Source organism: Epinephelus lanceolatus, chromosome 5, assembly GCF_041903045.1.
Source record: "Epinephelus lanceolatus isolate andai-2023 chromosome 5, ASM4190304v1, whole genome shotgun sequence".
NCBI lineage: Eukaryota > Metazoa > Chordata > Actinopteri > Perciformes > Serranidae > Epinephelus > Epinephelus lanceolatus.
The window spans coordinates 17,738,433-17,762,311 of NC_135738.1; the positions used below are offsets into that span (position 1 = coordinate 17,738,433).

Sequence of the window (23,879 nt, forward strand, 5' to 3'; positions counted from 1 at the left end):
GTTTGCTGCTATATCAATGCGCTGAATGTTACGTACAGCACTGTTAATGACCAGAACACTCGCCTGCCGCGGGAAAAATATTGGACTCAGTATCATCGCCGATTTCTTCTGCATGGACCAAGCCAAATAGCATCTCTCTCTTTTTCTGTCTCTCTGTTTACTCCCCATAATTCACTCTGCTTTCATTCTGCCTCTCCTTCACATTTCTCTCTCCCACAACCATTTTCTTCCCACTCTCATTTCTCACCTTCTTCAATTCTCTGTCTCCCCCATTCTCTCCCTCATCCATTCTGCCTCTATCTGTCTTTGAGTCTCGGTATCAATCTCCATCTACGTCTCTCTGTTTGGAATTAATCTGAGGAGTTTTTCCTGATCACCAAACTTCATCTTTCTCCACCTCCCCCTTTCCCTCATTATTTCTCTATGCACAAGATTAAACTCCCACACACAGGGCGAGGAGGAGATAGCAGAGGTGGATCAGAGAGGGGAAAAGGGAAGGAGGAGGAGGAAGGATGAAGCAGCAGAAGGCTGAGAGAACAAGGGTTTAGCTGCAGTATGTTCATCGGAAGCTGTCAGCTGCAATCTACTTCATGATGCATCATCCGGTTTTCTTTGCCCAGTGCCATCGTCGCCAAATCTGTTTTTCTCTTTGTTTTCCAGCCTCTTTATTGTCTCCTTTGACCTTGTTCTCTTTTCCCCTCATCCTCCTCCTCCTCCTCTCTCTTTATTCACCTCTTTCTGCTTACTTCCTCTCATCTCCCAACTCCTTCACCCTCTTTCCTCCGCTCTTTCATGCTTCCTCTCGCTGCTCTCTGATCATACTCAGAGGCCGTGCAGTCAAACCCTTTAATGGGAGTGTGGGAGCGTTGAAAGTGTGGTGGGAGCTTCCCCTGAGCAAGAGCCCCCCTAAATGTTACAGTGCTCTCTGAAGCTCCCCTCTCTTGATGAGACCGACCCATTTCATAAGCACAGTGGCGAACCTGCCTGCCCCATCTGCCAAACTGCTCAAATGAGCTGGGGCTTAAGTGGTGTCAAGGTTCACCTTAAGTGAACCGAGCCCGGTGAGGCTAGGATGGGAGCAGGTATGTAGCTGCTGAGGACTGGGTGGACCGGCTCATGCCCCAGTGAGCTTTGCATGATTTTTTTTAGTGCAAGTTCATCCAGAGGTTACACCAAATACTGCAATGGACATTAATTGCTTAAACTGGGAATTGAAATTTACCAGAGCCACAGAAAAGAACAAATCAGCTTCCAAGTAATTCTGGATGCTGATCGCCTGTTTAAAAAGAAACTTTAGTGGCCAACTTAAGGCTTATGTGAGTAAGTCCAAGCAGAGCAGATGGTATAGAACCAGCACCACACCCAGACAGGAACACAGACAGACTTTCTAATGGCCAAGTCCCGTCATCTCTACATCAGCACTCCAGGCACGAATGTGGCTGTAACACTGAGTGAGGAGGCTGGCTGATAATAATGGCTGATGCCCTCAGCACCCTTTAAGGAGAGCCCTGGGGCTTTGAGCAGAGTTGCTAGTGTAGTGTGGTCTCTAAGAGGACCTGGAATCCCCACACTATGAGCTCTCCTCAACAAATATTGGATCAGCCAACGAAGACAGGCTGGGAGGATTTATAGCGAGCCGTGACGTGGAAGAAGCCCACCATGTTGAGTGCACAACTGGATGGGAAGGAGAGTCATAAAACTATCAGAGAGATACATATACATTGTCGATGTTCACTTGCACACGCATGCACCCTGCTGCTCTAAAAGGAAATGTCTGTGTGACAGGCCCTGGCTTTACATGGTAAGCATGTGCAAGAGATTTGTAAATGTGATCTTGAGTTGCCTGTTTGTAGATCACTGACATTTTAAAGGCTATCTACAAATCTTAAGTGTTTATGGACACATCTGTCGTATACAAATGCCTTACTTAAATATACAGGACAGTATTTCAAATCTACCTTGTGCAGTTCCCCAACAGGAATAAAGCTACAATTATCTCCGCCAAGGAGGTTATGTTATCGCCGGCGTTGGTCTGTTTGTTTGTCTGCTTGTCTGCAAAATAACTCAAAAAGTTCTGAACGGATTTTGATGAAATTTTCAGGAAAGGTTGATAATGGGACAAGGAACAGATGATAAAATTGTGGTGGTGATCGGCTGAAGCGAAGTGGATAAAATAATAAAATGGCTGAAATCCGAGCTGCTTGGCAGAGGTCTGCGCTCTCCGAGTGCTTTTCTAGATTTGTCATGTGGTTGAGTCATCTGGCAAGTTTACCCAGAAGTATCTACAATGCTATGCAGTTCACTACAACAAGGCAGGCGATTTGAGAGTGGATAAGGATGGATGCCATCCTCCTTGTTCGGTTTTGGGTCTGGATCCAGACACCCTCTTCCTACTGCTTTGGGTTGGGGCAGCAGCAAAAAGGTATTTCACAGTTTCACAGCTTTCCATTGCTGTCAGACAGCCCGTTCTGACGAGGAACTGAAGCCATTATCTTTGCTCTCTTCAAAGCTATCAGACTTCTTAGACGAAAACAGTATTTCTACCTAGCAGAACACAAAAGTTATTGGTCTACCACTGCCTCAATCAGTTAGTTCATTTGTGTTATTGTGTGACTTTGGGGTTTTGAAGGGTTACTTCCAAATTCACGAATCAAGGCAGCAGTAGACCAGCATCTTCCGTGTACTGAGAATTTGAAGAGAGCTTTGATGGATGGGCAGTTCCCTGTTGAATAGGGCAGAGAGGTAAAAAGGTGAAAATATTATATTCTAAATATAGTGCAAACTTAAATTAATGTTGCATTTTTTTGGGGGGTCATCCCTGATAATAGATGAACAAATTGCTTACTGACTACAACAGCAACCGGGATTTCCAGTGGAGAATGTTGAGGTTTCTATTCTTTTGTCTCCTCAATTAGAATTTGATCTTTGCATCTCTATTTGTTCTAGAAAATGTATTTCTCTATCTTTTAAAAGTCTATCTTAGCTGGTGTAAAGGTTCATGCAGATGTACAGTAAAGTACTTGGGAAGTTTTACTCACATATCTTCCGGTGTCCAATGTAGGAGGACCTTCACCTTGCCAGACCCCTCTTTCCTTCTGGCTAGCACCTGCACAGAGACAATTGAGCAAAAACACCAACAATAAGCGCTAAGAGGCAACGAAAATGTCTACTTCTGTTCTCTCACCATCATTTCACGCTGTTTGTCTCTGCGGTAATGTTGGCGTCTGACATATGCTTAGCCAAGTAACCATCTTCACTGATGGAAAGAAACCACCAAAAGTAGAAATGCATATAATTTAACCTACATATTATGGTTAATTTCAGGGCCGTTTGTGATTTTACAAGTGTCAGATTAGCATAAATGTGTTGGGTTTGGCTCTTATTGCAGCATTCACTCTTGTCTGTTGAGAACGGGCTTCAAAGACATGTCCCCATCCTGGCCCCGTCTCTCTGACGAATAATGAGGCTACATGCTTCAAACATCTCACCAAGTGATACAGTGGCTGATCATTACACTAATAAGCAATGTGAGCACTCTTATTAATGCATGCAAGACCTCTGTGAGATTTCTATTTTCAACGGGATCTATCCCACATTCCCCTGCAACACAGTGTAAGACCAAGGAATTCAAATCCAGACAAAAGTTAGACATCTCCTGAGTATCTGGACTTAACAAAGAACTGCTTATCGCAGCTGGCATTCTTGAGATCCAAGAGCAGATACATGGAGTACACACTGAGAAGTTATCACCATATACAAGTCACTGCTCTTATTGTGGATTATGTCAGCACTAGACGCTTTAGACGGAAATGTGTCTGACGTTGAGACTGGCACCCACATTTGAACATTTGCTGCAGTAACATGGCAAGTTGTGCTCATTTTATCTGTGTTTTGTCACCTGGTTTAACTACTCAAGACTTAATCTGCCAACACAACCTCCAACTTCAAGGCTTTTCTCCTTGTGAAAATACAGTTGAGACAATACCAGACTTCCTGAATAGTTGGCTCTTTTCATGCATAACATTTCATCTATCATGCTGTGTTGGTTTATAGTAAAACTGGTCTGGAATTCACACAAATATTGTCAGTGGGGGAAAGCAAAGCTAGAAAAATAACCAGGAGAGTCAAAAATAGCCGCAGATATAACCTCTTACGTCAATTGGCTCTTTTTTGTTAGGAATGTCTATTTTTAGGACAGAGAATTAGCTCACATGTGAAGAAGTTCGCTTACGCACATGAATATCTGAAATTATTTTTGTGACTCCAGGGACTGGCTGCGGCATTGATGGAAACTGGTTTGAGGACAGGAGGGACGAGGCTCCACTGAGACAAGAGACAGAGACAAAGACCTAGAATCACTCTTTGCCTCACAGCTTTTCTTGCCCTTCTACTTTTGAGCCAAAACATGCATTAACTTGTTTGGTTTTTGAAACCTTAATCAGCTTATTTATCTCACTGATTTGCTTTGTTTTTTAAATGCTCTGGTCCATGTTTTTGTCTTCTGTCAAGCACAAAGTAAAAATGCATGTTATTTGTCTCTTTCCATACTTTCTTTAAGCTAGAAAGAAAAAAACCTCCTCCCATTCTGCTGTGAGTAAAAGAGGGGCAAGATAAGGTGTGCAAATCTATATTTATATTTTGATAAGCTTCCAGGTATAGAGCTGTCCGACACAAATGCGCTGCACTTTGATTAATTATTTTTGTAAGAAATATTTAGGCTCTGTTGGCAGACATGAATTTTGTTGTTTTTGGCTTTGTGCCTTATTATTTGTCTGTGAGAAGCTTTGCAAATAGCAGCCAAGTTGGCAAATCAGCCCTGTTGTTGCCTCTTGTCTGTAATACAGTGTTCAGGCAGAAAACTCTTTTGAGTGGAAAAGAGAACAAGTAGACAGTGTAACACAGCAGTAACAGCATCAATGATGAGCAGAAAAAATTTCTTGGGCATCTCACACTTAAACATAAACACTGCTGATGTGAAATCTAGACCTGCCTATGACCTGTAAAAACAAATATGTGGACTTCAGTCTGACTTTGTAGGCAAATATATGTTGATTTCTGCTTCTTTTTCCCTGTTACTGTATCATAGGAAGGATGGATAGAGTGATACATGGAGCTGACATTATACATCAGCTGACATCCTTTTGTATTTGAATATCTAAGTGTGATGTCATTGGTTAGATTGCAATGTCAGAGCCACAGCCCTCTCCTGCTTCATCAGTGTGTCAACATACAATTAAGTAACCAGGTGATAGTCAGCTTTCTCCAGTAAGCTAATTTCTTAAACCGACATATAAACATGAAATCTGGTTGCTGTAATTGGGTAGGGATTAAGGAACCCGATTTCCTCAGGATTTCTCCTCCATGTAACCAGTAAAACAGGTTTCTAACCACCTTACCCAATATTTTTACGCAATATTTTCACTTCAACTTTTACTTCAAAATGATATAATTAGTAGTAGTGGGAATCACTGAAACTCCATGATACGATATTATCACAATACTATCACGATACAGTACGAGTGCAATTTTAAAACGTGTTGCCATATGCTGAATATTGCAGTAATACATTGCAATTTATTAACTTTTTTCAACTGTAAATTATGTCCCTGAAAGACAACTTTATCTGATCTATTGGTAAGATAAAGTTTTCAGTCTGTTCATCTCACTTCAATCATTTTAATTGGAGTACAATTTATCTTGTAGATGGAAAAAGCAATAAATGTTATTATTCTAGTTGACTATCTTAAGTTAAATTTGTCTTTGTAATACTAATAATTTCTATAATAAAAAATCAGTACATGACACTGTGTGACGATACTATATTGCCACATAAAAATATCGCGACACTGTGCTGTATCAATTTTTTTTTTTTACCTACCCCAAATTACTATCTCCCCCAACATAAGGAAAAAAAAACACTTTGATGAATTTTGCTAATTTTTTATATATTTACAAATACAAATTCTGTTGATCTCCACTTTGTTTACTGCCTTTTCATCTAAGGTTTGTTGTTCCAATTGTGCCTTATGAAGAAATAATAAAGGTTGTGATTACTACAATTATTGTTGTATCAATACTGATCTTATCTTCTTTCTTTTTTGGATCAACTTTTATTCTATTTATCTACTTACTTTATCTTAATCCTTTGTTTTTCACACATTCAATTTTCAATTCAATTCAATTCAATTTTATTTATAAAGCCCAATATCACAAATCACAATTTGCCTCACAGGGCTTTACAGCAAGAGAAAGCTACTAAAATTGTGATCACAGTGCAGGAAAAAACTCAAATACAATGAAACACAGACATTGGACAAAGCTCATTCTAAAACCAGAGTGAATCTGGGGTTGACAATTCCTGCACAGTACACCTTAAATGTCATGTATTGTTTTATATGTGTATAAATATATAGATATTTTTTTTTACAGTTTTTCTTTTATTGATGCTTTTTATTTCTGTTGTTCAACTGTATATATGAGCACTGTAGTATAAGCTATTTATAGAGTATTAAACTTGATGTTGACATATCCAAATCAATCTTTAGAAAATGCAACAACACCAGCCCGGCTTTTCAGCGCATTAATCTCGCCTCATAAATCAACACTGTCATTTCATTTTGTTCTTGATTATCTGCCACTGCCTTTATCTGCTACCTTTCCACCAGGGCTTGGCTGACTACTGCTGCTTCACTGTAGACCAACACAAAGGAGGATAGACAACTTCTCAGAGTCAACAACAGGGCCTGGCTGCAGCATTAGCCTGAATCCTTTGCTGGCTGCAATGGGCCCTACAGTAAATGTCTCAAGCCTCACGGCTAAGACGCAGCGCACCAGATGCTGCTTCACTGCCCTTTTAATTAAAAATGCATAGCTGTTAACCTGTGCCCTCGGGGTCCTCACAGCACCAGGTTAATAATCACAAGCTCAGGCTACACTTGAAGAGGCCATGACCATGTATGTAAAGGCTGAGGATGAAGAAGTGGGCTTGTGTTTAAGCAGCATGAAGTGATTTGTGAGCTGAGTGGTTTGATGATGACAGTTGGTGCTTTAAGGGACAGATCTTAATCCTCTATAGACTCAAGGGAGGGAGGTAAGAGAGAGAGAGAGCAGGAGGAAACAGGGAGTGGGGAGTGGATATTAGTGCCGCTCCAAAACAAGGCAGAGAAAACTGCAGGACCAAAGCCGGGGGAGGGCAGGCCTGCTAAAACTGGGTGCCTGTCTAGTGTCAAGGGGTCAAGCTGTGGATGACGCAGATTGGCGCAATAACAAAAATATCCCATCATAAACATGACTGAGCTGCTCTGGCGTGTCAGCAGGCCCGCTAGCCAAACTCCACAGAACCCCTACGGCTCTACTCAATCTCCCCAGGCCTGGGAGGGTCTGCTGGGGCCTGGGGTCTGATGCAGCGCCGCAGTCCTTCTCCACCACAATCCTTCTGGGATTAGAGAGAAGGAGAATGTATGCCCAACTGGCCAGATCCCCTTCCGATTCCATGACCCTGAACTTCACTTAACCCCCTTTTCCTTGTCCTTTCTCTCCAAGTCTCTGTTTCTCTCCATTTGTTTCTCTCCCTCCCCTCGCTGGCTCTTCCTCCTTCTCAGTCTGTGTCCAAATATGTGGTTACCTCTCTTAACCTCTTCCCAAGCTTTATCTTCACTTTCTTTTTTTTTTCCTGAGCTTTTCTTTTAAAATTCTTGGCTGCTGGTGAGCAGTTGAGGTTTGTTGGGAGCAGAGCAGAAAAGAGTTGAAAGGGACTGAGCAAAGAGCAGACAAAAACTGTGTTGAGGGTAGCACTGATGTCAACACTCTAATTACACTTTAACATGAACAGTAGCATTAACAATGAGTTTGTCTGAAACACCACTCAACACTGCACATTTTTATAAATGCCTAAAGGGACGGTTCACCCCAAAATCAGTAATACATAATTTAACTTTTACCTGTGGTATTATTTATCAGTTGAGATTGTTTTGGTGACAGTTGCAAAGTGTTCCTCAAATATAATGAAACTAGATGACACTCAAAAAATAAAATAAAATAAATAATAATAATAATAATAATAATAATAATAATAATAATAATAATAATAATAATAATAATAATAATAATAATAATAATTTGAAAAACTCAACAGCAATGTCTCTTTCCAAAAATCATGATCTGGCTCAAGATAATCCACAGATCTTGTTGTGAGCAGTTTCATGTGTGAACTGTTTTCTTTCTACTGAACAAAGCCGGCCAACCGTATCATCGTACAGAAGGAAGTGTGCATCTACTCATGGACACAAGGTTCATGACAGTGTGAGATGTAAACATTAATGGCGTCCTCCTCGGCTGAGCTGTAAGGTTAGCTGCTTCAGTGGTGCTAGCAGGGTGTCGATAGGTATAACCAAGTTAAATTTAAGACCTTTTTAATACCACCTTATATGAAATTTAAGACCAAACCTGCAATGGAAATACACATTATACTATATACTGTCATAAATGCTATTTATTGTTGCAATTCTTCAGTCTGTCCAATTATTGTCAACAGTCATTGGGTCTGTCTGGCTAGAGAAGTTTTCGTGGTAATGAACATATTTAGGAGGAAAGAGATATTGTTGTTGAGTTTTTCAAATGCATTTATTTATTTGCATTTTGAGCACCGCAAGCCGAGTGCCATCTAGTTCCATTAATTTGAGAGAAAGCAGACATCTCCACCCCCACGACTGATATCTTCAACACTCAGCAACTCACACCAAAACAATCTAGACTGATAAATACACTGACGGTTAGAGGGAAAATATGTATTTCATTGAATTCTAGCGTGAACTGTCCCTTTAAACAATAAAAAGGGTAAACATTTCTGTTGTACTAATGATTCTGCATGCAAGCTCTATTATAATCAAACAAATTAAGATTTTCTTTTGCACAAATGAAGAAATTGATCTCATCTAACAGTGGATCTCTGTTCTCGGCTTTGGTAATGATATAAACATCGATATCAGAAAATATCCTTATTAATATGATGATAATAATTTAACCAATACTGCCCATACCTGTAAACCACCCTCCTACCTGCTGTGTGTGTGTATGTTTGTGCCTTTAAATGTTGAGTATGTGGTTTAAATCACACGTGAGGTGCTCCAGGTGTTGTTTCCACATTTCTCTTAATGGAGAAAATTTAAAATCTTCCCATGAGCACGCCGGTTGTTTCCGACGGTGGCGGGCTATAGCACAACACATTAAATGTATAATTTATATACAAATCGCTAATTTTATCTGCAGGGTGCTAGAATCAGATAATACAGGCCACTTTTCTGCCCTAAGGTTCCCACTGTCACTGACTTTAAAAGTAAGACACACTGGATGACGAGCCTTTCATTATTCCACCCTCATGCAGAGTGAGGCTCTTGAACAGGAGACAGAGTGCTCCCTAGTGGAGCTGCACAAGAAAAGCAGTCATTCAAAAAAAAATCTGCCATTCACATACAGAGAGTCATTACAGTTAACCTCCCTTAATATTGAAATAATTCCTCCACTCTTTGAAGCTGTTGTCAGTCAGAGACAGAAAATCTTTCACCGGAAAAAAAATGTTTTTTTTCTTCCTCCTGTGAGTGCTCATACGAGCCCTCTGTAGTAAGGTGCAAAGGCATTTTAGAGCTCATTAATAATGCACCACGCACTGGGCTCAGAATTGGATTGAACACCATACACGAAAACAATCCAATTGTCTTTCCTGTGAAGCGTGATTCAGAGAAAAACAACATCAAGCCTTGGGGCGATTCACAAGGTTCACTTCAAGTGCACGCAGAAAAAAAATCTGCAAAGAGGCTCATTTTCAAATAGTGATTCTTTCACGCCCCCTGTTGTCTAAATTGAAAATAACATAAAATAAAAGACATTTTGGAAAAACCAAAGGGTGCACAAATATTAAAACAACCATGTTAAATGACTAGGCGGATTGTCTTTTCAGTATGCAAAAGATAGTTTGTTAAAATCATAATCTCATAATCTAAGTAAAAAAAAAAAAGAAAACTTTATATAGTTTCAACAATGTCTCAACAGAGATCTGATGATGCATTGTCTGGTGAATATCAGTGTAATGGCTAGTAAGGCTAGTTAATAACATGTCGGGCAGGAAATCGAAAGTGTGGGATCATTTTGAGAAGGTGAAGGACGAACCCAAGGTGATATGTAAACTCTGCAGGCAAACCATCTGAAACATGTCAGTAGCTACATGCCAATTAGCCACTTAGCACAACCATTACTGCTTTGCCCACAGCATCACACTGATAAACGTCAGTGTGTGATGTGCACTTGTAGATAAAATATAGGCCTATATTAATGAAGGTTCATTAGTACGGTTTTGTATTTCTCTGTAATGTAGCACAGTGTTAACAATGTTACTGATAATATTCTTTCTCACACCTTCAACTCAAACCATTGTGCGCAGCCCAAAATATATACTTTAATAATTAACTTAATATGGTAAACATGTGGGCGACTAGTCGACTAATGGCCCTAAATGACGATTATTGGTCGACTAGGAAAATTCTTAGTTGGGGGCAGCCCTAGAAGTAAGTCATTTTAAAACATAATCGTCAATTTGAGCCTCTGAAGTCTTGTTTTCAAATTTAAAATTTTAGTAGTATAGCACAGTAATCAAATAGTCCACTTACAGTGTTCTTTTTGGGCCTTTTCATCCATAACATATGGAAAAAATATCAAACTATTGTGATTCTATTTCTTCTTTTACTTTACTCCTATGATACTTTGCCTCATGGTACCCAGTCTGCTTCCAGCTAACCACCCGATGCTGGTGCTGCATATATATCGAAATCATGACGGAAAAAAGAAAGTAATTTTCTCTCAATGAAAAACGTTCACCTTGAAGCTTATGACCCCGAATGCACACGGGGAAAGCACCTGCAGTTAACACTGCCCTTGTCAAGTGGATTTATAATGCACAGTCACGCAATGTCCCCATAATGAAACAGCTGTAGTGTTGTATTTTGAAACAGTCAATAAAATTCAGTTTGATTTATTACTTTACTTTTTGTAATAAATATACAAATACCAATTAGGTATTAATGTGCATGAGTTATTAAGAAAATAATTATAATTTATATTGTGATCAATTTGACCCACACCAACATGTTCATTAAATGTAGTTTCCACTGTACAATTAAAAGTTATCCATTTAGACCTTTTTGACTTGAGGTAGCCTTAAACAGCTCCATGGTTAATGAATATAAATGGTGATTACTATCACATATCACGTTTCTGTTAATGGACCCATGCAAGTATGTAAAACTGGTTTTCATATTTCACGTTCTTTGGTTAAATTCAGTTTCTGCCACATGCTGATTAAGGAGCAGAAAAGAGCATAATTATTATTGCTGCCAATGTTTTGTACAGAGTCGACCGCAGAGCAGAGCAGAGGAGCATCTGGTAATTATAAATGCATCCTTCGACCCTTGTCTTTGAATTCCCTCGGCTACTCGCTGTGTTTAAACCCATTAAAATGGAAACACGTAGCCAGAGGCAAACACTATACGACAAACAAAAGTAGTGAGGCTGCTCACCGTGCTGTGGAAGACCACACTGTGGCCATTGCCCACACTTTCGATGTGGGTGGCAAGGTTGAGACAGATGGCCCTGTGGCGAATAGCGTCCATGGTTTGGGCATCGAAGAAGTCGTGGGGCCTCGCTGGAGGAGGAGAAGGACAGACTCAGATGAGAGCGGAGTCAAACAAACATAACACCAGGGTTCCCACTGTGGCCCGGTATATAAAAATTCCACGGCTTTTCCAAGTCGTTCTGTAACTAACCATAACTACGTCAGAATCATCTCATGACTGAAAAGTGATATTGCTTTGCGGTTTCTAAATGTTGCTTTGCACCAATACTAAAGTTATAAAAGAGGTACAAGTTTCCATTGAAAGCTGTAGTAATCAGATTCTTATGGTTTAACTCTCCATAACTGCCTCACTGCACATATTCAGTGGTAATGATACTGAAACCTCGTGACATTTCTAGTTATTAGAAAATACATTTATTCAGGATTTTGGGCTGAAATCCATGTGAAGAAATCTGTACAAACTTTGCGGTAGAAAATTTAAAAAAAAAAACCCAAAACAAAACAAAAAAAACTTTGCAAGTTTTGACACGTTGGCTCTATTTGGGCTCAACGACCAAACTAGCAGAAACAGAGGTTCTGAACAGTATTTCCTTTTTATGATTTTTTTTTTTTTTTTTACATTGACCCATCTAGGTGACACCGGGTCTCTGCACTGAATCGCACTGGCACTCAATGGGATAATGTATAACTCTTGATAAGATTTCATCATTGATCCACCATAGCCATACCTTTCTTAGTTTTGTGTGTTACTGTGAAATGTCCAAGAGCCTCAAGATGTTTGCAACTTATTTTAGTAGCTACCCTAGCTAAGTTAAGACTGGAAAAATGCATCTTTACAAAACTCTGCAATTAAAATCAAGATTTAATTGTACATGTTGCAGACTTTTCAGAGACAAACCCCTCATGAAGGACTACATTTAGATGGATCAATAATATTACAAACATCAGCATCATCCCTGCTGCATGTTGCTCTGATGCAAGAGACTCAATGGATACACATGTGGGTCCACACGAAGCAGCTGCATGCAACTGCAGCGACTTGCAACAACCAACAGGAAGTGATTAATGCAAGAATATTAACCTCAAGACATCCACTGGTTTCCAGCTAATTCACTTCAGTATAAAACCAACTTGCAGAGACATATGCATTACTTCCTATATTCTGAAACCTTTTTTGTGTTGAAGTAACATTATCATCTAATTGTAATGGAGCAGCAAGTTGAGACTGATCCCTGAGCTGTCAGTGCATTCAAAGACACTTAAAAAGGCTAGAGAGCTCCCTCCCACAACATATTCATTTTCTCATGATTTGTCTTCTGTGTGTCATTTTCTGGCAGGATGTCTCCTGAATTAACTGCTTTTTGGCATTCAACCATCGACTGTCCGCTGTCAAGAGAGTCCTTGAATGCACCACTAAGGAGTTTTCAAAAGGGCCTCTTTTCTAGCTAAATTACCATGCAACAGTGCAAGACTTTAAAACCCAAAAAGTCTAGATGGATCATTACCTCAGGCACTTTTTGAGTCTCTGCAAGTTGATTGTGATTTCGTTCCTAAATGAATGTAAACAAATACCTGGCTACCCAGGAGGTGATCAATGTACAAGTTATGCTGGGGGAAAACAGTTGGTAATAACTTGAAATAAACACAATTTGTTGCTAATGGACTGAAAACTGCAAAACAATTGGTGTGGTCTCTTAAAGGAATACTACACGCGCTAAGTGATCATTTGTATATAAATTACTCAGCATGTGTTAACTTCAATTTGTGAAGTAAACCTTGTTTTTCTCACATGCCTCCGCAATGAATGAAGAATACAAAAAGGCAAATGTTCTTCAAGTCATAGGGGACCATGTTTAACAACAGCAAAACTACAGCAGAACATCTGTTCACAAACTCTTACACAACTTGTGCAGGATAACCCAAGTCTCATTTATCCAGTCATACGACCAGTGCTTCCCAAACACATGTATTATATCTTAACATTATGATCCAAAACACGTCAGTACATACAGTCTCATGCACAGTCATATGCCTGAGCATGCACATGCACGTGAACTTTGCTCAAGCAGAGCTCATGTGCACGCACATGCTCAGGTACATTACCTGTAGGCGAAAGTATTTTATAGTTAAACTTTTTTGTAAGAAATGCATGTGCTTGTAAGTACTGAGAATATAACTGGACAAATGAGACTTGGATTATCCTGCACAGGTTGTGTTAGAGTTTGTGAATGGATGTTTTCATATAGTTTTGCTGTGGTCATAGGTTATCTTCTAATTCATGAAGAGTATTTGCCTTTTTTGGGATGCAGTTTTCTTCACAAATTCAAGGTTACACACGGTGACAAACCGATGCACCAATGGTCATTTTGCGGGTGAAGTGTTCTTTTAAAAGGCCATATAAAGCTTCAGCTAAAACTGTAAGAGTCACAGTAGAGGGAGATGGTGCAGAAAAATGCAACATGTAATCTGCCTGTAATGTAAAAAAAAAAAATAATAATTAGATCACCGCATTTCACCTTACACATATTTAGACAGCAATAAACACTAAGACAAGCAGAGGTGTTCAAGTAGAGTTTTCATAATGCAGACAAAGGCTATCTGAGGCAAAACAGGCCACCAGGTAGGTAGGTATCAACCTGAGCAGAGATGCATCAGCTGAGAGACAATATGCAAACAGACTGAAAACTTGTTCTCTGAAAAGCAGAACATTGCCATGGGGAGAATCCGTCTGTCTAGCTGGCACAAGCACATGTACCTGTTTGTGTGTGTGTGCTGTCCAGCTCTAGCTTCTCCAAAAAACAAGGATGTGGGAGGTTCATAGAGATAGATGAGAATAGAGCAGAAAATCCCTGTTTTTCTGTTCCCATTGTGACCACTGCAGCAGGCTAACTTTCATATACATAAACCAACCTGGAAACATGAACTGAGCTGAGGAAAAGTTTTGCAGTTTATGACCCAACAAAGAGTGGAGTGGTGTGACGCATAAAGAAGAATTGAGGATTTCTGGATTTAACTGCTTTGGGCGCCATACACATGCCATGTTTTTTTGCGCCCTCAAATCCATTGTGTTCTACGTAGAACACAAAAGCAATGCCATCGCAACATGCAAGTGTTCCTGAGTGCCCTGTTTTTCAGGATGCGACAACTGCACCCCGAGATAAACAAAGTTAAACTTTTGGAATGCAGCAGTGCATACCGCATGTCATGTGAAATGAACAAACAATCACAGACGCCAGATTTCCTTCCATTCTTCCGTAAATATCAATCTCGGAAATACGGAAAAGAAGTTGATCATTTTAGCGCTGGGCTACTCAGAGTTTTACATCGGTCCCACTGAAAGTATTTTAGGTCCACACACTTGAAAACAATACCTGGCCGTTCTGGTAAGCAGGCTTTGATACAGAGCTGGTTATGGTCGCTTTGCAACCTCAAACGTATCCTGCCTCAGGGCTCTTGAAAATTGGCACAAAGTAGGCACATGAGTAGCAGCCCCTTTCCAAGCAGTTGAAGACGCGGCATGCGCACAAGCCCTTACATCTGTATTGCTAAGTTCTCAAATTCTTTTTATTAAATGAAAATGCCAGCTCAGTGTGGACGTAGGCTAAAACTGAGTTATCATACGAGTGAGTGTGACACATAGTTGTCACCATGACACCTATCAACAGTTGTATTTTCTGTTGAACTAGTCAAATGATCAAGCCTAACAATTCAATGCCCTTTCTTTTCATTCTGTTATTATGGGGAGGTTAGGACTGTAAAAGTCTGCTCCCCCCACAACAAACATGGCAATGCCTCAACAATGTGTTCAGCTTGTAATCCTTCCCAATAAAGAAAAGAAGAAAATCACAATGAGAAACATTTTCAAATAGGGTTAGTTTGTGTGTCTGTTAGGTACGTACGTAGGGAGCACCTGCGTTTGTTCCTGAGTTTCTTCCTCTTGTTGAGTCCGGCCTTGGAGGGGGACTCCTCCTTGAGTTTGGCCTGGCTGGACATTTTGGAAGAGCTCTGCTGGCTGAAGTGGCTGGGGACGTGGCGAGCTAAACCTCCTTGGGAAGCAAAGCTGGCGTTGCAGCCACCAACTACACACTGCAGCAGAACACGAAAACAAAGACCATTTTGTTTGTTTGCTGCTTAACAGGGCCCGATGACAACCTTTTAAGCAAACTACTAACTAATTTTATTTTAGTTTTGGGCATGGTAGAGTAGGTATTGGTACTTAAATGCATTCATTGACACATATCATCACCAACATACACAAAGGAAACTGTCCTCTGATGATGATGATGATGATGATGATGGCTCAGACTAGATATTGATACTATAAACATTACTCATAAACAGTCTATCACTTAGCAAAATTCATTGATCATCAGAACTTGGAGAGAGAGCTGCAGATGTTCATTGTATCTGAGTTACAATTTAGTGTTTTTTTTTTTTTTTTTACCTTGAAGGGCTTATCTCCACTGTGGGTCAACATGTGCCTCTGGAGCCAACTCTGACTGGTGGACGGTGTGTTATACACCTTACAGCCCTTCCACAGACACACAAACACCTGAGGGACAAAGAGAGACATAAAGAGAGGAGAAGGAAAATAGAAAAAGAAAATGGAAAAAAGTGGGACAGAGTGAAAATAGAGGTTAGCTATCAAAACAGCTTTGAGGGGAGTTGTTGGACAGAGACACTATGGGAGATTTCTCAAATTATATACATCCTCGTCCTTACTTCCACTCTCTGGAGTGTGGAGACTTTCTTGGATGCAGCCTACAGGTGGAAGAGGTTCAAGTGTTCTCTTGTATTTCTTTTCGTCTTTAGTTAAGAAATAGAAAATGTCAATGTGTGAACCTAAATCAATGTGTTAAACACACATTTTTGCATTGCACATGTTCTCCGTACTTCATACTGACCATATTTTATAATATATCCTCTTCTTTTTAAACACTGTTTAACTCGTTTTGTTTTAAAGCATATTTTACTTTCTATTATAATCCCCAACTTTGTTTTCTTCTAATGTTAAAGCAAATTCCTTGAACGTGAAAACCTACTTGATAATAAAACTGTTTCCGATTCTATGTCCCTAAGGAATGATTACTGTGTACAATATAGTGTACTTATGTTACTCTTGGACTGGTGCAGGCTTGTATGACCAGACAGTAGTAAATAAGCATGAGCATGGTGCCAGTGTGCGTGGCTAATCGTGGCCTCTCATGTGTCTGTGTATGTTCATGTATGTGCATGTACTGTGTGTGGGCACATGTACTTATTTGCTTGTCTGTATACATATACTCTATTTTTTATGTTTCTCTAGATGGCTGCTCTCCAGGTCAGGGTGGGTGGGTTGTTCGTTTGGAGTGGGAGAAAAGGAAAAATGGAAATATCATTCCAAGTATATATTTAATGTGTTAAGTAAATACTTACTGTATTTTTGTACTTGTTTGCGTTTCCAAATAAAAAAATATTAATTTAAAAAAAAAAAAAACCAAAAAAAAAAAACCAACTGTTTCCGATTCTGACCATCACAGCTGATTTATTTTGTAAAACTGTCTTGACTTTGCAGGCAGAAACTTAAAAAATATTGTTTGTTTACCACAGCTTTGTACATAAGGTATATTCTGAGTGCTTATTGATTTAATGATGCTGCCAACTAGGTGGCATGAAGTATTGAGCAATCAATAAACTCTGGCAGTTCACATAAAACCACAAAAAATAAATTTATCACTTAGTTACAAGCCATCTAAAAGGTATCAAAAAGCATTACATTCAAGTATGTCAGACCTTTTCAGGATATCTTAAACCACATTTCAGACAGATATTTGGTCAAATCATCTTTTTCTTATCTAAAAATTGCACACATGTAGTATATATGCAATACCCTGCAGAGGTAGGTTTAATGTGGGAATATGGTAATTAGAGTTTGTGAAGTTAATCTACATTTTGCCAACAGGTAAGTGCAAATATAAAGTAAAAAGACAGTCTTAGATTCAGTGGCATGTTTAAAGATTCATATCAACATAGTGTGGACTATCATGCAGAAGATTTTGACTCATTTTGACAAAGACATTAAAAGACAGTTAAATTAAATTAGATAAAAATGTTTGAGGCAATTATGACCTAACAAATTAAAAAATTTTAAATTAAAGCCTAATCAACAACTTTTTAAAGGATTCTTTTAGGCTTTTATTGCCTTTATTACAGTACAGCTAAAGAGTGACAGGAAAAGGTTAGAGAATGGGGATGACATGCAGCAAAGGGCTGCAGGTTGAAATCAAACCTAGGCTGCTGCAAAAGAATCAGCCTACTTGCAAAGGACATTCTCCTGGCTGAGCTAGAGGCCAACCCTTTGAAAACTTAAGGGGTAATATTTATTAAAAATTTTAATTTAAGACATTTTAAGACTTAAGGACCTGCAGACACCCTGAATTACTTAGCTCTAATGGTATCTAGCAATGCAGAACGGTTTAGTTTTTGTTTTCCAGGTTTTAAGATGGAAATCTGCCTCCACCCCGATGAAATGGAGGTGAAGGTTATGTCATTTGTAGTTTTCAGAACATTGACAAACTATTTTTGAAAATGTTCGACAGCAGCATCTCTTTTCAAAAACAGTGCGCTTGCTACTCCAGATAATTCACAGAATGCACTGTGGACAGTTCTCAAAGGGAGTATTTTTAAGCAGAAAGCAGCTTCAGTGCCTTTCAGCGATTTAAACCAACCCTTTAATAGTCAATGGGTGTACGCAGTCCGACTGCAGCAAATCATTCAACTCTGTCTTTGGTGTCTGGACTGTCAATGTTAAGCTACAGCAAAAAGGGACATTGTCTTGCCTGGCTACCTGTCGGACAGAATAAAGGAGATCAAAACGAAGCTTGTCCAAAAGTTTAAAATCTACTGACCCCTCCTCTCTGCCCATCCACGTGAATGCCCCTGATGTGCTCGGCCAGATCAGGACTTGAGTTGAAGTACTGGGGACAGAGGTCCCAGCAGCAGGGGTAAGCCACTGTCTTAGTCCCAGAGGAGCTGGAGCTGCCCTGTCCGTTCATCATAGCTGGGGTGGAGCGCCCGCTTGACCCCATGCTCTCCATCTCCATCAAGGTACTGCTGATACTGAGAGATGAGAGGGTGGTAGAGAGTGAGTGAGAGGGAAAATACAGTCCCATTGTTGTAAAACATGTGTACCAAGGCCATGCAGAATATCTTCCTATCTTAGATGAGGCTTTGCACAGCCATGAAGAACAGGTGCAGATATTACAAGCCACATTAAATAGTCAGTACGCGTGAAAGCCTTCAGGCTGCAACTGATTTTTCACGCATGCCACTTTTATCACTTATGCCAAATCAATTATACTGCCACATTCAATGGTCATAGCATTATATTATTAATTTGCTGTGCTGTCAACATCACCAAAGGGCTCACAAGCAATAGTTTACTCATCAGTCATTCAACAACTAACTGCTACTTGTTACACTTACCAATGTTTTGGTCAGTTTTATGAATGGGATCAGTAGTTACGTTTCAATAACTGTAATTTACCCCAGGATGTTTGACCTTCAGTGTACAGAATGTGCAGCTGTTTTTCTATGAATCAACTGAAGGTTAAGTTTATCTGTATTTACCTTCAATTTGTCATATGAATTATTACATTGGTCTGTTTGTACACAAGACATCTATTGCATGTCTGTCTGTCCTGGGAGAGGGATGCTTCCTTAGGTGATCTTCCTGAGATGTCTTCAATTTTTTCCCGTTGAAGGGCTTTTTTGGGTGGAGTTTTGCCTTATTGGTGGTCCAATGTGCAGGCTGCACAAGTGTGATGGGGACATCTGAAACCTCCTTCACACATGTGCTGAAAATTGACTTTCCACCAAAGAGACATCTTGCATACAGCAGTGACAATTTTGCAATGTACTTTAATAAAATATACACTGATATATTTGCATTTAGGTACATAGATTGTGAATTTTTCAACAAGGGAGTAGGAGTAGATACTTTTTTTTTAACAAGATGGAGTTAGATTTTGGGAGGAAAACTATGTCACAATTAATTAGAGCAACGTATTTGTGTGTTTTAAAACATGTCTGGTCTTATTGTTACTAGCTAATATTAAATAAGAGTTAAAATGAAAATGGAGGGTGTTTTTGGTTCGTGACAAGTGAGGGCATTTCTCATAGCTTGACCTGTTAACTGCATTAACTCTAATTAGGCTAACTGTTATCCGCTGCTCGTTAACGGCTGGGATGAAAGGACCAACCGTCCGTTGCTAACGTTACCATAACCTGTTCAACTGGTGAAGAATGACCGTTTAAACGTCTCCGACCAACCTGTCCTCCGAGTCCATACGGCTCAACGGTTCGCCATCCGAGGATGATATCTCCACACTCGGCCGCCTCTTGTCGCCCAGCTCCCCGCCTCCGGCTTTCTCACCATCTTCACAAACTGTTTTGCTCTTCTCGCAGTTTATCCCCGAGCACCGGCTGTCCTCCCCGGGCTCCTCCTTCGCTTCTTTCAACGCGGTGTCGCTGGCTGGTTCGGTGTTACCTTCCCCCGGGCTTGGCTGGGACTCCGGCTTTTGCTCCGGTTCTTCAGGAGCAGCTACCGCCGCCGCCTCCTCCGCCTCCTCCGCCTCCTGGTTCGCCGTTACAGCACCGTCGTCTGTCACCGCCTCGCTCGCGGCCTTGTCTGCCGCCGCAGCGGGCTTCTCCTCGCCGGCCTCCGTGTCCGCCTCTTCCATTTTCGGTTCTACGCTACCGCCTGGTTTCTCTCTTTCCGGTTCGGCGGGGGCCTTTTCTTTCTCCTCGACGCCGCCGTCCTTCGTCTCTGCGGGCGGTACATCGGTGTCAACAGTCAGCGCTGGTGTTTCTTCTGGAGCCGTTGCGGCCATTTCAGCGGCTTACGTGCCGTGGTACACTTTCGGTATTAAAATTCAGCCGTGGCACCGAGACGCTCCTCTGCAGAAGAAGGGCTGGGTCAAATCACTCTAGCTGCTCTCTGATTGGTCCACAGGCGGCACGAGGAGGAGAAACTCTGACGTTGGTATTTAAACTTTCCATGTGTTTCCAGCTTCTTTTAAATATGGAAGTCTTTGTTTACTACAGCATCACATTAACAGTGCATTAGCTTTAGTTTTATTATTTAATACATCTGATATTATGGGTCTTTAACGGTACACTGCGGTGGCTTTACTCGTGATTAATCATTTTCTCATGTTCTCAGTCATAAGCCATTAATATGACAAACTTTTGGGTTACCAGATTGTGAAAAATCTCTTTATCCTCCTCCAGCAGAACCTCTTGTCTTCTGGGAAAGCCTGCCAGGATCAAAATCAAAATCAATTATTAATATCTTATCTACATTTATAACTCCTTGATGGCTCATTAGAAAGTGTTAAATCCACAGGCATGTATTAATAAACATTTATTTCTGGATAATTGATGTTCAGGAGTCCCACGCTGAAAAGCCAACTGGGTGACTTAAAAAAGACGTAACAGATCGACATCAGTTTTCTTGTGCTGCTTTCGGATGCCTTTCACAAGTCTATTTAACCTTTGCTGAGCAAATTGGTTTGATTTATTTTGAAAACATGGGAAAAAGACAATGAGCAACTTGGCGAGAAATGTCCTGCAAATTGCAAGAAATCAGTAGATTTTAAAAAATTATTTAAAATAAATTATATTTATAATTATTCTACTCACATGTTAAAAAATTGTATCACAGAATTAATATATTCTTTTAAACTTTTTTTATTTAATTTTGTAATTCTCTATAATTTTCTTAGACTTTCACTTTTTTACTTTACTACTTTCTTGCTAATTTTGGGGTATTTTATTTCAAGATGCTCATTGCTTTATTCCCTTTTTTTTGTTTTAAAGAAATCAATGTGCAAGCAAGAACCGATGCTTAAGAGTCCCAGACAAATTTAGGTTATAAAGAAAAGGAAACAAAATAATTTAAAAAGTTTGAACTCAGTACAGGAGAGCTAATAAAAATAAAACAATAAATATATAAATAAATGAATAAAATAAAATAAGTCTTAAAAAGATACCTCCCCTGTTAAATGACAACAGCCAAAATAATCTTTGTCTGCAGCAAAAAAGTGTCTCCTCCTTTTATTATGATGGAGGGAGCTACATCTCTTATAAACTCATCTTTCGCTTAGACAAATGTTCTTTACAATAAATGGATAAATATGAATGGTTAGTTGATGACTGGTGTCTGAAGAACAAAGTGATTTAAACTATTTGCAAATTGAGTCCTTTTCAGATGTTTTTTGAATAATAATGTAGATGTTGATTATAGTGATAGAAGTAGGTTGTTCCAAAGAGATGGTCCTCTATATTTTAATCAATATTGATTTAGTGAAGTCTGACGAATTAATCCAGTTGTTAACTTAACTGGAAAAAGGTTGGATTTATTGTATAGCATATTGAAACATTGGAGGAGCTTGACAAAGGATAAGCTGTGGTCATTTTTCAATGACAAATATAAACTGGAGCCATCCAACTTGGGCTCTGTGAGTTTAAACTCTGGTAAAGATGAGGTCTCTACTGCCATAACTGCTGTGGAAAAAGACACTGCAACATTAATACCACAAGAGGGAGCCATCGTTCTATATTTAAACTGGCTGTCGGTAACACTGAAGACCTTAGGTCAGAAAGACTATATTAAGTCATGCCACGTTCACCTCTGTACCCAAAAATTGAAATGAATCATATGGCAAAATTCTAAATGTTTTAGATTTTCTAGGATATACTTTTCAATATTGAGTCCAAATTCAGTCAGTCCTGAGGTATGTTAGAATAATATTTTGCTGAATCCAAGTCCAAAGTTCATATGTTGCAGGACAAAGCTAAACTTGAGCTGATGAACAAGTTAAGTTTACAAGGCTTTACTCTCAGCTTGTCCACAACAGCTGGCTACAGGAGTGGTAAAAAACAAAACCCAAAACATAACCACTTATTAAGAACAGCAACATTTATTTAACATGATATAAAACAGATGGAATATGAACATTTGCAAATCAAATCTAGTATGTAACCATATGTTGGATACATCCTTCCATCCTGCTGCACCATGTACATTATATACACAGTAAACCTCTGATAATTACACTTTGTACACACACACACACACACACAGACAAAAAAATCCTGGATCCATTAACGTTTTATTTTTATTGCTTTTTACATGTGCTAATCTTTTTGTTTTTATATATACTTTTAATTCCAAGACTTCAAACCAACACGTCATAAAATAGAACCAAACTCTGATTTAATTTTCCTTCTCTCAGTTTAAATATATCTCTCAGCATTAAAAAAAGACAGTATAGAGTGACTTAAACATTCACATATGTGTCGGCAACAATGCGACTGGGACTGCAGAGGATCCCGTTTTTAAATAATTACAACCCAGAAATTACAAATAATCTTTGTCTGCAGCAATATAGTGGCTCCTCCTTTTATTATGATGGAGGGATCTATGTCTCTTACAAACTCGTCTTTCACTTGGACAAATGTTCTTTACAATAAATGGATAAATATGAATGGTTAATTGATGACTGGTGTCTGAAAAACAAACTGGGTGACTTATAAAAGACTCAAGCAAGCTAAAATTATGAGAAAATATGTTTTTAACGTTGTAGGAGAAGTGGTGAAACGTACGGAAAATGTCGTCACAGGCCCTTAGGCTCACAACAGAGCTCAGTCTATTAGCCTCATATATATATACACACACACACAGACGTTGGCCCATACTGAAACAAGAACCTAATAAAACCATATAAATTAAGAAAATAACCTTAAAAGCCTTGTAAAAACTGAAAATGGAACTGCAACAATAACAGTATCAAAGCTGTGTTATGTGGCGCCCCGAAGAGGGGAACTAACAGAGAAATGTCACAGAGAAACTTTTGTTTGTGGCATAAGAGCTTAAGACGTCACAGTGAGCATACAGAAGTCAGAGGATAACACCCCAGAGTACGGAGTAGGCAGTTTCACTCTCTGTAGGCCGTGGCCTTGTGCTCATGTCCTCGGGGAAGTCTTCTGGGGCATCTTTACACCTCCACTGCTGTTTCCTTCATGTGTAGGTTTTCACTGAGGCCAGGGCCTGTGCTGCAGGGAGAGGAGGAGAGCATTTATTACGGGGGCAAAGGTCAATTATGCTGCAAAAATTATACTATACAATCAATATCTAACATTTCCCCAAGACTCAAAGCTCTACTACACACTTAGTGGCCACCTGAATAGACGAATGAAATCCAATACAACTGAC

The 23,879-nt window shown here is 39.6% G+C and overlaps 2 protein-coding genes across 20 annotated transcripts in view; both read right to left on the bottom strand.

Annotated features, from left to right (window-relative positions):
• Window positions 1-20,588, bottom strand: part of LOC117262507 (zinc finger protein AEBP2-like) — a 35,002-nt gene extending 14,414 nt beyond the window's left edge. Inside the window, exons 1-6 of one of the 2 annotated variants that reach the window (XR_004502120.2) lie at window positions 19,934-20,588; window positions 18,511-18,721; window positions 16,068-16,175; window positions 15,534-15,709; window positions 11,568-11,692; window positions 3,039-3,106 (exon numbers count right to left, since the gene is read on the bottom strand). Coding sequence is in view for 1 of the 2 variants with exons in the window: in XM_033635510.2 (XP_033491401.1) it covers window positions 3,039-3,106; window positions 11,568-11,692; window positions 15,523-15,709; window positions 16,068-16,175; window positions 18,511-18,721; window positions 19,934-20,493 (1,259 nt within the window). In the remaining variant the exon portion in view is untranslated. Of the gene's footprint in view, window positions 1-3,038; window positions 3,107-11,567; window positions 11,693-15,522; window positions 15,710-16,067; window positions 16,176-18,510; window positions 18,722-19,933 lie in introns of both variants that reach the window. The other variant, XM_033635510.2, reaches the window with a different exon arrangement.
• Window positions 20,589-22,565: 1,977 nt separating this feature from the next.
• plekha5 (pleckstrin homology domain containing, family A member 5) overlaps window positions 22,566-23,879 on the bottom strand; it is a 115,178-nt gene continuing 113,864 nt past the window's right edge. For all 18 annotated transcript variants that reach the window (XM_033634495.2, XM_078167799.1, XM_033634494.2 and 15 more), the window contains one exon: window positions 22,566-23,719. Coding sequence is in view for 1 of the 18 variants with exons in the window: in XM_033634482.2 (XP_033490373.2) it covers window positions 23,685-23,719 (35 nt within the window). In the remaining 17 variants the exon portion in view is untranslated. The remainder of the gene's footprint in view (window positions 23,720-23,879) is intronic.